This window comes from Papaver somniferum, unplaced genomic scaffold (assembly GCF_003573695.1).
Source record: "Papaver somniferum cultivar HN1 unplaced genomic scaffold, ASM357369v1 unplaced-scaffold_31, whole genome shotgun sequence".
Lineage (NCBI taxonomy): Eukaryota > Viridiplantae > Streptophyta > Magnoliopsida > Ranunculales > Papaveraceae > Papaver > Papaver somniferum.
Genome location: NW_020642151.1, coordinates 1144422 through 1159308, shown reverse-complemented (window position 1 = coordinate 1159308; position 14887 = coordinate 1144422). Strand labels below are relative to the sequence as shown.

The following is a 14887-nucleotide window of genomic DNA, read 5'->3' as shown; positions in this document are numbered from 1 at the left end:
GTAGTTTTGCCACATCTCGTTGAATCTTAATCCTTCTGTTTTTATTTTTTTAAGTGATTTGGTGGGGCACACGATTCAAGTTGTTACCTTTGCTAGGGTGGACTAGAGTGATTGAGATACCAAAAAAATAAATAAAATAATAATAATAAAAAAAAATGAATGAAAAAAAATGAAACCAGACCATTAGACCAACTAGAATAAATTCAATAAAGTCGACCACTGGTGCCCTTGTATATGCCAGTTGTGTTGACCTAGAGTTAGGTTTATCGACCACTGGTCCCCTTGTATATGCCAGTTGTGTTGATATTAGTCAGACCGGTATCTCAGTCCATTAGGATAGGTTCACCTTGGAAGAGGCCTTCAGACAGATATGGGAAACACCGTTCACTTTTAACCATCTCTTACCCATCTTCTTAATCTTTCCATATGATTGGTTGACTCCGGTTATGATGTACATAAACTATCTGAGTAGAGCTCTGTCACTTATATATGAATTTTAGTATGCTGAGTGCAAAATCGTGTACATCAATTGGAATTTCGCATCAGGGTACTTCCTCCTGTAGTCAATGAGAGTATCCCAACCAAGGAGATTCTTTAGTGCCTTCCAAGGTTCTGCGTAGATAGTTAGGGTCTGGAGTAATGGTTTTGTGGGTAAACCTCTGATAAACCCTCCGGAGACAACACTCCGCCACTAGGGCCACCTAGTGGTTTAACGGCTTGCTGCACGTGCTAAGTGTAGTCATTTTTATTTTCTAGATTAGATTTGTTCGAGGACTAGCAAATAATAAGTTTAGGGGTATTGATAGACGCATTTTGTGTCTAATTTGTCCTTAATGTTCCCTATTGTTAGTACTCGATTTCGTACTTATTATGGTGTTTTGTGTGTTTGTAGGTATTTTTTTTGGAAATAAATATTGTTGGAAAATTCGGCTCAAAAAGTTGCTCGGAGTACCCCTGGAGGACATTTGCTATACGGATCCCCACTTTTGCTAAGGAGCACCCACGGCTATGTGTAGCCCATTTGTCTATAGCACCCACTGGTTATTTGGCACCCAAGACGTTGGATACGGGATGACCTTTCTTCTTCCTTCAAACAGAAAAATGGCGGGAAAGTTTGGTTCTTCCTTGGAAGATTTTTAGTTCATCATTTGGAGGAGTTTTAGTGAGACTCAATGGCTGGTTCTTCAGAGGAAGACGTGACAGACATTAACAGGCGTGGTATGGGATTTTTCTTGGATTAAGTTGGGCTATATTTATCGGGTTAATTATGGACAGTGTGCATGAGAATATCTCACCATTTCCCGTGAAATTCTTTGCTGTGCGTGTGTCTTGAGAGTGTTTGAACCAAACAATGACATTCAGTAGCGTTTTTTAGTGTGTATAACCAACATCAGATACGAAGAATCACCTGCAGACGCGTGAACGGGTTTTAAAAGGAAAAAAATATCCCGTGATAGCAGAGTATTGAAGAGAGAATTATATGCAGTTATGATGTGAGATTTGGGTGCAGTGAGGCTATATAAGTCGTTGGGGGTCAGTAGGGAGGGAGATAGAGAGTTTGGGAGAGTTACAGAGCATCACAGAGCCGAAAAATCGAGTTGCAGAGAATACCATTTCTGCTGCTACAGAACTGAAGAACACGAAGAACAGACTCACGAAGACAGTCGTTTATCAACAGTGACAACGACAGCCACGTGAGGGTCGCAGAGATACAACAACAACAGTTCTCTTTTATCGTTCTTTGTAATAGTGTTTTGCAACAATTATAAACGTTGCAAACACCCGATTTTCATCATTTTCTCCATTTCATCATTTGTACACCTAATTTGAGCAATGAAATCAACTTTCGAGCCTGTTTCCAACATCATGATGAGATAAACCCAATCCTTGGGGCTACGGAGGATGCTATCTTTCCAATGAAAAAGTGGTAATTCTTAATTATTTAATTTGTGAAATTTTGTATTTATGATTATTTGCCTAGATTGAAAATAGATTTTATGGTTTTTGTTAAACAATTGTATTTTCTTTTGATGGAACATGCTTAGCCTAGGGTTTTGATGTCTCATGCTTTGGATTAACATTTGTTGTTTCTAAAAATCTATTTTTGCAATAGTTGAGATTCAATTTGAAAGTTTGAAATTGCATGATTATAATTAGTATCACTTTGGAATTGGTAAATAGCGGAATCCTAGCCCCAGTCTCTCCATAATTCTTACAACACTTTTTACTCGAGTTTGTTATATTTTTTTTATTTATACAAATTAAGTCTAAAAAATCTTCCTTCACAAGTCTCAACGAACCTTTTTACTACAACAACTTTGAAAACCCATCAATATGCAAGATCAGATCACACAAGTACGATAAAAGTAGTATCGGTCTGGCTTCACAATCCCAATGAAGTCTTTAAGTCGTTAACCTGGTTTTAGAAGAAGAAAACCAAAGGTTAAAGGAGACACGACTCTAGCACGCAAACTAGTATCACACATGAGGTGTGGGGATTAGTTTTGTAGAGTTGCTAGATGTCCCCTTATATAGTCTTTCAAATCAGGGTTTCGCCTTGGTCACAAAGAAAATAATATCCACCGTTAGATGAAAACCTAATTTAGATTCAAGCTAATATTTCTCAACCGTTAGATCGAAAACTTAGCTTGTTATACACAAATGAAATGCACGCTTCTAGGTTTGTTAACCGTACCCAAACGTGTACATTGTTGGTTCAACAATAATTAACCAAAAGGTTGTCCATATGAGCATTTCATACCAACCATATTCTTCTTCACCATAACTAGTTCAAATGAATCAATTGAACTAGTTAGAGAGTTGGTCAATTGTAAGGAAATATTATGTACTACACAAGATACAATTGAAGTAAATATGATTTGATTCACTCGAATGGGTTCATGAAATTTATAGCCACGGTTTGAAAATTACATTCCTTAGTCTTTATAAGTTTAAGTTCAGAAATCATCTTCAGATATATAACCTTCTTAAGTTCTTACACTAGGTTCGCGGACTTAAGCAACCGGGCAGAGTTTACAAACTCCAGCAAAAAATCTCTGCAAAGACTTTCCGCCGGTTCGCGGACTGAGTTCGCGGACGCAAGGAGTTTGTCAACTCCGGGAGAATTTATCGGGATGAGAAGTTCGACAGTTCGCGGACTAAGTTCGCGGACTTGGCAACAAGCCATTCTTCCGGTTTCTCTTGATCAACAAAGTTCGAAAACTTTTGGTTCAATGGATAGGACTTATGCACATATGTGTTTCCACAACAATACTTATGTCCATCATTGTTTATGTAACATAAACTCTCATTCCAACCATCGAAACATTCTTAGAGAACGTTATGTAGTTGTTACACCATTTCTCGTCAAAGAAATTTTTAAAGTGATTGAAACATATCATGACTTTCGTTACTAGGTAAAGATAAACATGGTCGAAGCGAAACGCTTACCAACACATATTTAGAGATATAGATAGGCGAGGTATACTCGGCTCGAAATACCAAATGTGTATAATCTAAGTCTATATATATCATACGACTCTTTGTCTCAAGAAGTAGGAGATAGAGTAGATGGACTTTTGAATGACAGATAACTTCAAGTCTTCACATAACTTTTTATCGAGAAGTTCCACCGGTTACTTGAGTAGTTCTTTTTCTTGTATGATGAATCTCCATGAAGTCCTTGAGCTCAACTACACTTTCTATCCTAGTCCGAGACTTAGCTATAGTAGAATATAAATCAAGACTTATAGTTTTCATCACTAACATTGAAAAATATGCTTGAGATAGCAACACATGCGAGTTCGACCGAGCAATGCTCTAACAGAAACTACTTTGGATGAGGTTAGATCTATGTCTTTTAAAAGATCAATAATGTATTTTCTTTAACAACGAAATATACCTTGATCTGAACAGGAAACTTCAATCCCTAGAAAGTACTGTAAGCGTCCCAAATTTTTAAGCAAAAAACTCTTTTCTAGAGACACTTTGAATTTTGATATGGAGTTTTCATCATTACCTGTAATGATAGTATCTTATATATATACTAAAACATATATATACGTAGATCCGCGATTATAGGTAAAGAGTGAATAATCTGATTTATATTGTTGAAAACCTTCACTAATAAGTGCAGATGAAAATGTAGCAAACCATTGTCGAGATGCTTGTTTTAAACCATATATAGATTTATTTAAGAGACATACTTGCGTGCCATCTGAACTTTCAAATCCGGATGGAAGTTTCATGCATACTTCTTCTTTCAAATCTCCTTGAAGAAAATCATTATTTACATCAAGTTGATGTAAGTGCCATCCGCGAATTGCAGCCAAAGAAAGTAAAACTCTTACAGTTACTAATTTTGCGACATGTGCAAAGGTTTCATGAAAATCGATACCGATGCCAGCGAAAGAATCCGGACTAATCTCGCATCTTCCTATGTCCAAGTTAGCGAAGTAGCACCGATGCCAGCGAAAGAAGGAAACTCAAGGATATTACCAAGGACAGTGCATGTCGTGTAGAATGATTCGAAACATGAAAAGAGAAAGCCTTCAACTCCAGTCCCAGCGAAGCTTGTTGCTGTATCTAGCGGCGATCAAAAATGGATCGATCAACAAAGGTATGAGGAGTCAAGACGAAGGAATTATGATCCACGAAGTTACAATGCAGGGTATCAACAAAGGAATAATCAAGGGCCTAGATTTGGACAGCGGAGACCAAATGCGCCAGATTTCGAGGATTTGAAGCTCCCTAGGCTTAACACGACTGTGGAAAAGATATGAGAGGTAATAGTATTAACAGAAGAGATCCCACCACCCCCCAATCTATAAATAGATCCACCCACAGGAACTAGGAGTCATGAGTTCTACAAATATCATCCTTTTCATGGACACCACACAAGGGAATGTCGAAACATTCGGCGAATCATATTTCGTCTGATAGAGCAGGGAAAACTCGTGCATTTTCTGGAAGGCTATGTACCACCTCCACCACCACCACTTCGTGACAATCAGCAGATATACCGAATTGAAATAGATCAGGGAGCACAAAAGCCGAACTGTAATACGATAATACATGCAGCGAAGAGCATCCAAAATTTCCATGACAACATACTTAAAAGGGTACATAAGAGGGACTTTGAAGGAAACAAAATATTCAGCGTTACAACAAGAGAACCATTAGAGGAATGGAAGAAAAGAGAAATAACATTCTCTGCAAAGGATGCACTAGAAGGAGGAAATTCTCACACAAACCCCTTGGTTGTAACACTGAATTTTGGGAAGTACTCGAAATGGGAAGAAGATCAAACCGAAAAGAAGAAAATCTCGGAAATTGACATAATCTTGGTAGATACGGGAAGCTCGGTCGATATACTATTTTATCATACCTTTAGAACCATGGGGTACAAGGACTCGGATCTCGTACCATCAACATACAACATATATGAGTTTAATGGAGTAGCATCCAAGACGAAAAGAGATCTAGTTGTAAATTTTTTGCTGGCGAGCTGGAAACGAAAGTCACAGTCTGCGTGATAGACAAAGACTCACCTTACAATGCTCTCATAGGGAGACCATGGATACACAGGATAAAAGGGATTGCATCTACATATCATCAGGCGATACGATTTCCCATGCCAAGTGTGATTGCCGAGATAAGAGGAGATCTCCTGGACGCGCAAGATTGCGTCAAGAAGGAAGTCGATAACTATGAGGATAAGCAAAGAAGGAAAACCGAGCAAAGGAAGAAGGCATGCTAAGAAAGGAGAGCGTAACAACTGATGGTGTTAACAATTGGGACATGTGAAGAGTTGGACACAACACAGAAGGACTCAGACGAGGAGGTAAACATGACGAGTGATGGTGAGAAGGAACGCGAGACGACTCCAGAAAAGGGGGGGTCAAGATGAGGAAAAACATAGTGGAAAAGCAAATAAAGGGAAAACGGCTGAAAGAGGCGAGGCACCAACCCCTAGCGTTAAAGAAAAGCGAACCACGTGAGGAGGAGCAAAGATAAACACTTGTAAACGTAAAAGGGCGTTGGAACAAGAGGCTGATGGAAGTGTCGAATTGCATGAATCTAATGCAGCAATCGATGGTGGCCGTCAGGAGAGGAAATAATACCCAAATAATAGAAAAGGCAACTAGGATGCAACCCGAATTAATGAACAAATGTGGAAGAAGAGAACCATGTAAACCAGAAATAGCAGCACTATTCTCGTTAAGGCAAAGAGAAAATGAAAATATGCGAAGTCTAGTGGCAAGATGGGACGCGATCTGCAGAGAACTAAAAGGAAGGATTTCAGAGGAAGATTTAGTGCGCTCATTCATCTATGCGTTGTAAACTAGGCAACCTCTATTCACGACGTTATTTAAGGTCAGAAACGAAGTAAAGATGAAGGAATTGAAAAGATGTCAGTCTGAGCACATTTGCATGGAAGAAGAACACTGATAATCAAGGAAGAGTGATAAAAGCCAGATGAATATGCTTAATTCAATCTATCAATTGATAATGTATCAAATTTCAAAAGGATAGCAATGAAATTTTTGTGAATTTTGATAAATATCATGAATTTGAATTTCACAAGAGCAAAGTAAGACCTCACATTAGGAGGAAAATAAGATTCATGAAATAAACAGTTTCTAGGGAAACTTAAAACCTTCGCGTAGGAAGACTGAGAATCCACGACATGCACTCTAGTTCGCATGAGAGTGCAAGAGGAAAGACCTAACGCATGTCGTGAACAACTCTCAGATAGATAAGCTAGGGGCAATAATAAGACCAATCCGCGAGGGTCCCTTTTTATGATGGCCTTCAGTAAGGGGTGCATAAATATGACCAAGGCGCCGACGTATTCGGTTGAGCTGCGGGTGCCTGAGACGTCTGGAGCGTTAGATGCCATGTACGTATGGAAAGTCTTGGCTACGATGCACTCGATCCCAAATAAACCTCACTTAGGGTGTGGCTTCGTAACCCCAAGCCATATCGGCGAAGGTGATAAGAAGCCACGAAAACAACTGACTGTCGTAATAACTGGATGGGAGGAGACCAACATGCATGTTAGGGTTAACCTCCTTGAAGGGGCAATCAGGGGGAATATAAAGGTATGGCGCCTTCCAGATTAGGGAGCTGTGTGACCAAAAAGGACGGCAATGTCATGGGGCTAATGTTCAAGGGAATAGCTAGGCATGTCGCATTGTCGCGGAGAAAATAAAAATAAATGTTAAGACAAGGTAGATGGATTATTACTCGCAAGTGTAATAAGCGCCTGATACTTCGTCGAGTTAAGATTCTTCAGAAAGGATGAGGCACAATAATACCTTAACTAGGAGGCGCAATAAGACCTCGTAGAGTCACAAAAAAAACACAAATTTTCTCGGAACCAACAAGGAAGTTGAAACAATAAATAAAAATGACTAAGCATGAAATTTGGCTTGCGCAACATTGTCTTGATTATCTAATGCTCAATAAGAACAAGAGGCAAGTATATACTTTTATATTTTATGTTCTTATTAAGCATTATCCTCACAAGACTCGGTTTTCCAAAGTATATACTTGGTACGAAAGCAAAGGCACGAGATATAGGCAAACGCAAAGGCACGAAAGAAAGAGGCAACTACATTAAAAATATTGTCTTCCCCCCAAGATTGGGAGCGTTCAACCAAAGTTAAAGCTAAGGTTACAACAATAGCGAAGTTCAAAAAGGTCATGCATCCTCGCGGGAATCATCTTTATGATCCTCTTCGGTTTCGGTATCCTCGCGGGAATCATCTTCACGATCCTCGTCGGTTTCGGTATCCTTGCCAGTAGGAGACAATTCATTAATGATAGGAATTGATTCTTTGGCAGCAGGTTCAGGTTCATCATCAGAAAATGCTTCAAGATCCATAGAAATGCAAGGAATGCCTTGGGAATCGCATAACTCATCAAAGAGCCTGACCTTATCGTCTTGAGCATTTCTGCGAAGACGCTTTGCAATCAGGGTTGCATCCTTCACCATCCGATCGAGATCCTCATGAAAATACTGAACGTCCTCTTGAAGAGTGGAGACCTTGTTGGAAAGACTATCCTTTTCACGGGATAAAAGAGAGACCTCATGCTGCAGCTCTTGCTCACTTCCTAAGGAATGAAGGAGTTAAACAGGTAAGTTATCACCAAGAGAAAGATAGTGCCAAAATGACAAAGAAAGGGAAACTCACGGCGAAGATCAGACGAGATTTTCCTCTCTTATGCGAGCTGCTCCTCTAGGTGGAGAATACGAGCACTAGACTTTTTCATCAATTCACGAGACTCCCGAAGCTCCACGAGATGAGCCATGCTGCGATGTTTCTCCTAAAGATGAAATATATGCTTTAAAATTTCCGTGAAGTATTATAAGGGGAAAAAATGATTAAACGCATGTTAAAGACTCACCAAACCCATTATGGCAGAATGTTGCTCCAGAGAGAGATTCAAAGAAGCATTCAAAATAAAGGATTGATCTTCAGCCAGAAAATCGTTAAGACTAAGAGAAACCAAAGATTCGGTAGCCTCAAATCTTAAAGAAGTATCTCCGCGAGTTGAAACAAAAATCTCCCTTAAAAATTGTAGGTGAGGAAGAAGATTAGGCTCCTCCACTTCGGTAGTTTGCCGACCACCTCTAGATGAAGTGGGCTCGGGAGAAGGCACTACGCGAGGGGATAGTCTCACAAGATGAGCGAGGATGCTGATGATGAGAGGAATCGGGGAGAGTTAAGAATGAGGAATGGACTTGGGACAGGCCGTCCACATCCAAGCGGTGACGGCGACGCCGTAAGGTGCGAAAGGTGGGAAGATCGTCCTGAAATCTACGAAGTTAAAAGATGATGCGAGAAGAAGAAAGCAAATTAAGGAAGAAAGGATACCTGGGCAATAGTAGGAGGAACCCCAGAACGTTGGCGTTTCCTCAAATTCTTAGCAGGACCATCCGATGCTTTAGGCTCATTATCCTGAAAATGGGAGGTTAGGAATCAGTGAAAACAACGACCAAAAGGGAGGCCACGGGATACGAACCTGTGCGTGAACTGACTTTTTAGAGCGGTCCTTCAGCATACCAGGCAGGGGAATAGGATAGTGAGGCAGGAACAAGTACGTTAGGAGACAATAAAACAAAATACAAGGAAACCAAAGAAGGATAAGACTAACCTCGTTGGGAATCTTATGCCAGCGAAATCGACCTGCATCATATGTCGTGAGATGGGCATGTTGAGGGAGAGGACCAGTGCGAGCATCCCCATTCTCGTCGAGACCCCACACCAGAGGGCTTTCGGCTTCAAATGAACCATCATCCAATCCTCATCACCAGAAAGACGGAGATACATGTTTCGTTTCGCACCAATAGGATCCACATCTAAAATAAGGGCCTTGGACGGATCAACCAAAGTTTTGCGAGAAAGCTTGACGCCCCACTCCTGATAGGATCTCGTGGTCATATCCTGGACGGTGTAGTTCGCAGAGAAATATTCAATGTTGTAATCCGCAGAAACGAAACTTTGCACCAAAAGTGGAATCTTGGAAGTATCTCCATTAGAACTTCTGACGAATTCATTAGCAAAATGGACTGCATTTCCACTCAATTGATAAACACCTCGCTGAAGTTTGACTAGGATTTCATAAAAAATAGGGTTCTTCGGATCATACAAAGGAAAATAAAGACCCTCTCTCATTTGGCCAGCGGTGATCAACATCTTTGTAGAAGACCAAGTTTCCGTTTGAATCCATCGGTAATTTAATTCCATGAATTTGGTTGCGGTAATAGGAGGAGAACCGGAGGAATTAATCGCCGGAGATAGATAAATACCCAACTTATGAAGATCGATTTTAAATTCCTCATAAGTCGTGGAGACAGTAGGACTGGGACTTTCTTGGGAGTCATTGGACGAGAACGAAACGTAACCTAAGTTTACAGAAGGCAGGGAAGGTAAAGGTTATAAGGGACTGAGAAAAGGGGTATTTATATAGATGACTAGTCAAACCAAGCTACCCACAATCGAAGAATACGAATCGGTAATTAACGGTCACACGAAAAAAAGGGACCACGTGGAGAGCATTTATGGGGAGGAGTGGCGGTTACTTAACTTCAGACGGTTCTTATTCTCCTTTCCCTACGATCGAGAAGAATAAGAAAAGGAAAAATATGGATCACCACGTGGACATAGGAAGACGCGAGAATCCGGACTAAATATCCTGTATCGTGTCACGAAAATCTTCGTCAGTGACTTGTCAAATCAATTCAGAGTCACCATTATTGACAAGTCGACGAGGTAAAATCTATGGGCGAGGTAGTGTCTCATCACGAAGTAAGCTCCGAGAAGAACAAGGTTTATGAAGATTCATGAAGTATCCTACAAGATATTTTCCGCGAAGTAAAAAAGGACGAAGTAAGATTACTTGGCTGAAAAGACAATTCACGAGATAGATAAATTATGGAGCAAGAAAAGAGACAGGTGTCCCGACAAGCCCATGTGAAGTAAGCGAAAGAAGGGGAAAAACTTTATGGAAAACGGTCTGGGCGAAGTGTAAAGCGTTACTGCGAGAACCCGACGAGATAAAATGAGTTGTGTTCCATTAGGGTTAGATGGCCTATAAATAGAGGTCCTTGGGCAATGTATAGGGGATCAGATTTTTGGAGAGTGGGAGAGTTTAACCTAGGTAAGAGATTAGGATTTTCTTGTATTCAAGAACTTGTATCTTTGTTATTTTGAATGATTCATCAATAAAGATTTCGGCATTTATCTTACTTAGTATATCTTAGGTCTTGGTTATTACCACAGTAAGAAACCGATTATAGGCGGAATATCCTTAGGCCACCTAAGGGTTTTCCGTACTTCAGATGTTGTAGCACCCGTACTCGCAGTACTAACCTCATACACCCTTTTTAAACTGAATTCATTAAACTCTGTCGCATTGTCAAACATAGCAGCGTCGTTTCTACAGTCACTGGTGGGCTTGAACCAAGATCAGCTGGTCAATACGAAACAGGTCCTCTGTGGACAACAACATACCTTCTAGTTGAAAACCCAACTGCCAGTAGACGAAATAATTAAATTAATCCACTGTGCACCATTTAGCCATGCACTATTGCTCTTCATATACAACATAGAATATTCTTGCTTCAAAATCATCCCAGTAATCCATTTATCATTCCAAAAAAGAGAAAAATAAATAAATAGAATTACCCTATTAATTTGATCGAACAAACTCCATTCAATTGTATAAAAGATCTCCCAATCTCTAATCAACTTAAGGGGTACATTTACATGCATGTGTGGGTATTAAATTTTCCATTAATTGTAATCTCTGTTGCATTGTGATACTCAGGAATAAAATGTATATATAAATGTGAGATTAATGAATATCTGGACAGTTGGAATTTCTGGCATGGCATGATCCTGAGAAATGATACAAGCACTATGACCTGGCCACCTAGGTTTTGGTGCGTATTCCCACTGGTCCTTCTAGTTCACTTTTTTTTTTTTTTGCCATTTTGAGAAACTTCGGGTTTTGGAGGGTTTTTTTGGCTTGGTCTAAAGTGTTGTTCGAAAGTTGATTCCTGTGTTTGGAGTCCGAAAAACAAGTTATTACTACCTCTTCTTTTTTTCTTTTCAGGTTTTTGTCCCACAAAGTAATGACCACTTGGGCCTTATCTGATAGATCTTCATATCAACTTTGGTCCAAGTTGAAAACCAAACAACTTCCTTCTAGCAGGGTAGACCCAATGATGCCAACCACTATAAGTTTGTCATTTCGAACATTTTTAGGATTCGCAAATTAAAACAAAAAGAAGGCCTATGTTTTTCTTAAGCTGAAACTTGATACGATGAGTAAGGTTAAAGTAAAGAATCAAACAAAGAAAAGACAGAAGGAAGACGAATCAAACACACGTTATTAATCACTGTGGAGAATCTATAAAGGACATTGAAACTTCTTGCTCACTTAGCAGAATTTCTTCACTAGCTGATTACTAGTGTCATCTAAAACTTTATGAGTATATATAGGCTTAGTACATTAAGGGATGGACCAACAAGCCAGAGATAAGAAATGGAGAGGCTATTTTAAGTATCACAGAGAGGTTGTGTTGATTCGTTACGGAAGTTGCTTCTGGAAGTCCCGAGTCTTACTCTAGATGAAGTCTTTACTAGTTTTTGTAGAACTCCAGTACACATAGCAGTTATGTGTGGTCATGTTAGTTTTGTAAAAGAAGTTCTAATTTTCAAACCAGAACTTGCACTGAAAGCCGATTCACAAGGATTAACTCCTCTTCACCTAGCTTCAGCAAGACTGCATCTTCGTTTGGTAAAAGTGTTGTTGGAAGCGAATGCTGATGCTTGTATAGTTCAAGATCAAGATGGAAGAACACCTTTGCATCTAGCAGTTATGAAAGGTCAAGGTAAGGCAATTAAGACAATGAAGATGTTAATACAAGAAAGACCAGAAGCAATTCACATAAGGAACGAACGCAATGAGACTATACTACACTTTTGTGTTAAAAATAATGGTACTGTGCAGGCCCTTAGGTTGTTGGTTGAGTACTTGGCTGGTGAAAAACCAGGAAATCGAGATTATTCTATTTCTGCCAACTCCAAAGATGCCGATGGGAATACAATCTTGCACCTTGCTGCAAAAGCGGGGAATATGAAGGTAATACATATATAACCTGCCTAACCTTAATTAATCATGAAATTTTTGTAGTCCTCCCGGAAAACATTAGCATAATAAATGAATTTCAAATATTGTTAATTTGTGTTTGCAGATTGTAAAGTTTTTGGTGGACAGCGAAATTGTAAGAGTTGACATAAATGCCTTGAACAATAACGGCCTCAAAGCTTTGGACATTATACCTCAAACTAAGAAAAATGGAATTAGAAATTGGGTGTTTTTATTACTATGGACCCCATGAAAAAAAGAAGAAGCGCAATGATCATCAAGGGCAGAAGGAGAGGATGGATGCGTTAATGGTAGTAGCAACATTAATAGCTGGAATCGCCTTCCAAGCTGCTAATAGTCCACCAGGGGGTTTGTGGCAACAAGACACTAAGGTCAATTCTAATTCAGATCCTAATACTTTTACATATTATCTAAGTAACATGCTACGCTCTCATCGTATGTCTAATGATTTGGATGGTTTGACTGCTTTTACAAAAATGGATGGTGGAGGAAGAAAAGACATTCTCTTAATATTGATATTGATCTAAACAGTACCATAAGTAATCATACAACTGACATGAGTACTCTATTTGTATGGGATTTATTACAATCTAATTCAGATTATTTAAATCGCAGCCTAACGTATTCCGATGGTGTCATTTTAGAAGAGGATAATTACAGGAACATTATTTCGAATTACCATAACAGTAGTGGAAGTGATTTTTTTCCTTATCTGATGATGTTCTCTGGAACATCTATATTGGCTTATATCAGCCCGAGTAATTACATCCTTTACATGGTTACAAATGTAGTGGCATTTCTAGTGTCAGTGACCATAATCCTTTTGGTCATATCAGGGGTTATGAATGATACATCCGTGGCTCAGGGTCGGCTTCTTGTTGTGCTAATGTGCATTTCAATAGGTTGCATTATTGCTGGTTATAGATCTGTATTCATAGCCTTGACTCCAGACTTTTTAAAGGATCCCACAAGAACATCACTGTATGTGTTCCTTGGGCTGTGGTGCATATTTGGAACTATCTTCTTCATCTGGTCTTTGATTTCCAATATACGTAAGATGCCAAAGTACCTTATTGTTGGAGTTGAAAGATACCTTAAATTGGTTTTCAGCTTTGATGCACGAGATGTGGGGAAAGTGATTATATTTATTTGTGGTTTATTTGTTTTCTTATTTTTGTTTCTCTATAAATTCAACTTATGATAGTTTATTTGGTACCGTTGTCTTTACTTTTGTTGCTTTTCTTTGGAGTTGAAGTTTTGTTCACGGCTTGTTTTGTTGTTCTCTATTAGTTGGTCAGCTTGTTTGTTGCTGCCAGTCTAGTTTGTTTCAGGTGGTGTGACATGAATAATAATAATATTCTGAATCATATACTTAATATGGCAGTTCATATATGTGCTGTACTTTTTGTTGTTATGTCGTACGCTTCTGTTTCACAACGTCAGTGGCGCCTAGACCTTGGTTCAAGCAATGGTGGTGCTGCAAATGTTTTTATGTCTCTTTGTTTTTTTGTCTCTTTCAAATATGCAGAAGAATATTCCTTTTCCAATTTTGCTAAGGAAAGGAAAGCCACAAACAAATTATACAAACTCACATAACCAACCAAACCAAGAGGAGGTCAGAGGTTTATAATTGATCAAAGAACACATCCATCAGTACATTGACCGCTTTAATGAAATGTCGCTTAATTAGGACGCAATCTTTACCGAACTGGAAGCAGATTCCTCAGGAAAATATCAACAATTCCCTGTTAAAAAGTAAGAACGAGACAAAAACGTTGTTGCGCATGCTATATATAGGGATGCTTTAGTTCTTTAAAAAGAAAGCAATTCCGCGTTAAACAAGTAAAAAATGAGATAACAATGTTGTTGGGCTAGAATAAAGGAGGGTACAGCAGAAACCATGATATCATACAGTAATTTGTTCAAGATTTCGAACGAATTACCTTGAAGATTATCATGCAGTTTCTCTTAAATATATTCCGTACCCCAAACTCAACAAGAATGTTGAAGCATTTCAAATTACCACCCCATTGGTGCCTCAAATCTTAGGAGAACAGGGGAAAATAAGTTTGGGATTTTTTAGTTCCGGAATATGAACCTAAAGAAATTTTGGTTTTCATTTTTCTATCCTTTCGTATGATTTGGGCTGTAACATTTTCGTTGTCGAAAACCTGGGTTTAACATTGATTCAGTTGTGGAGCTA

At 39.1% G+C, this 14887-nt stretch overlaps 1 protein-coding gene across 2 annotated transcripts; it reads left to right on the top strand.

Moving 5' to 3' along the window:
- Positions 1-12058: 12058 nt before the first annotated feature.
- Positions 12059-13892, top strand: LOC113341737 (ankyrin repeat-containing protein BDA1-like). Of its 2 annotated transcripts, XR_003356118.1 has the most exons (3): positions 12059-12657; positions 12770-13055; positions 13300-13892. XR_003356118.1 is itself a non-coding variant. In XM_026586498.1 (2 exons), exons 1-2 carry the CDS (start codon positions 12190-12192, stop codon positions 12914-12916), a joined length of 615 nt encoding a protein of 204 aa, XP_026442283.1. In that variant the 5' UTR covers positions 12059-12189; the 3' UTR covers positions 12917-13892. The 2 variants fall into 2 exon arrangements, 1 of the variants encoding a protein (XP_026442283.1); XM_026586498.1 differs by having other exon boundaries at positions 12770-13892.
- Positions 13893-14887: the final 995 nt, after the last annotated feature.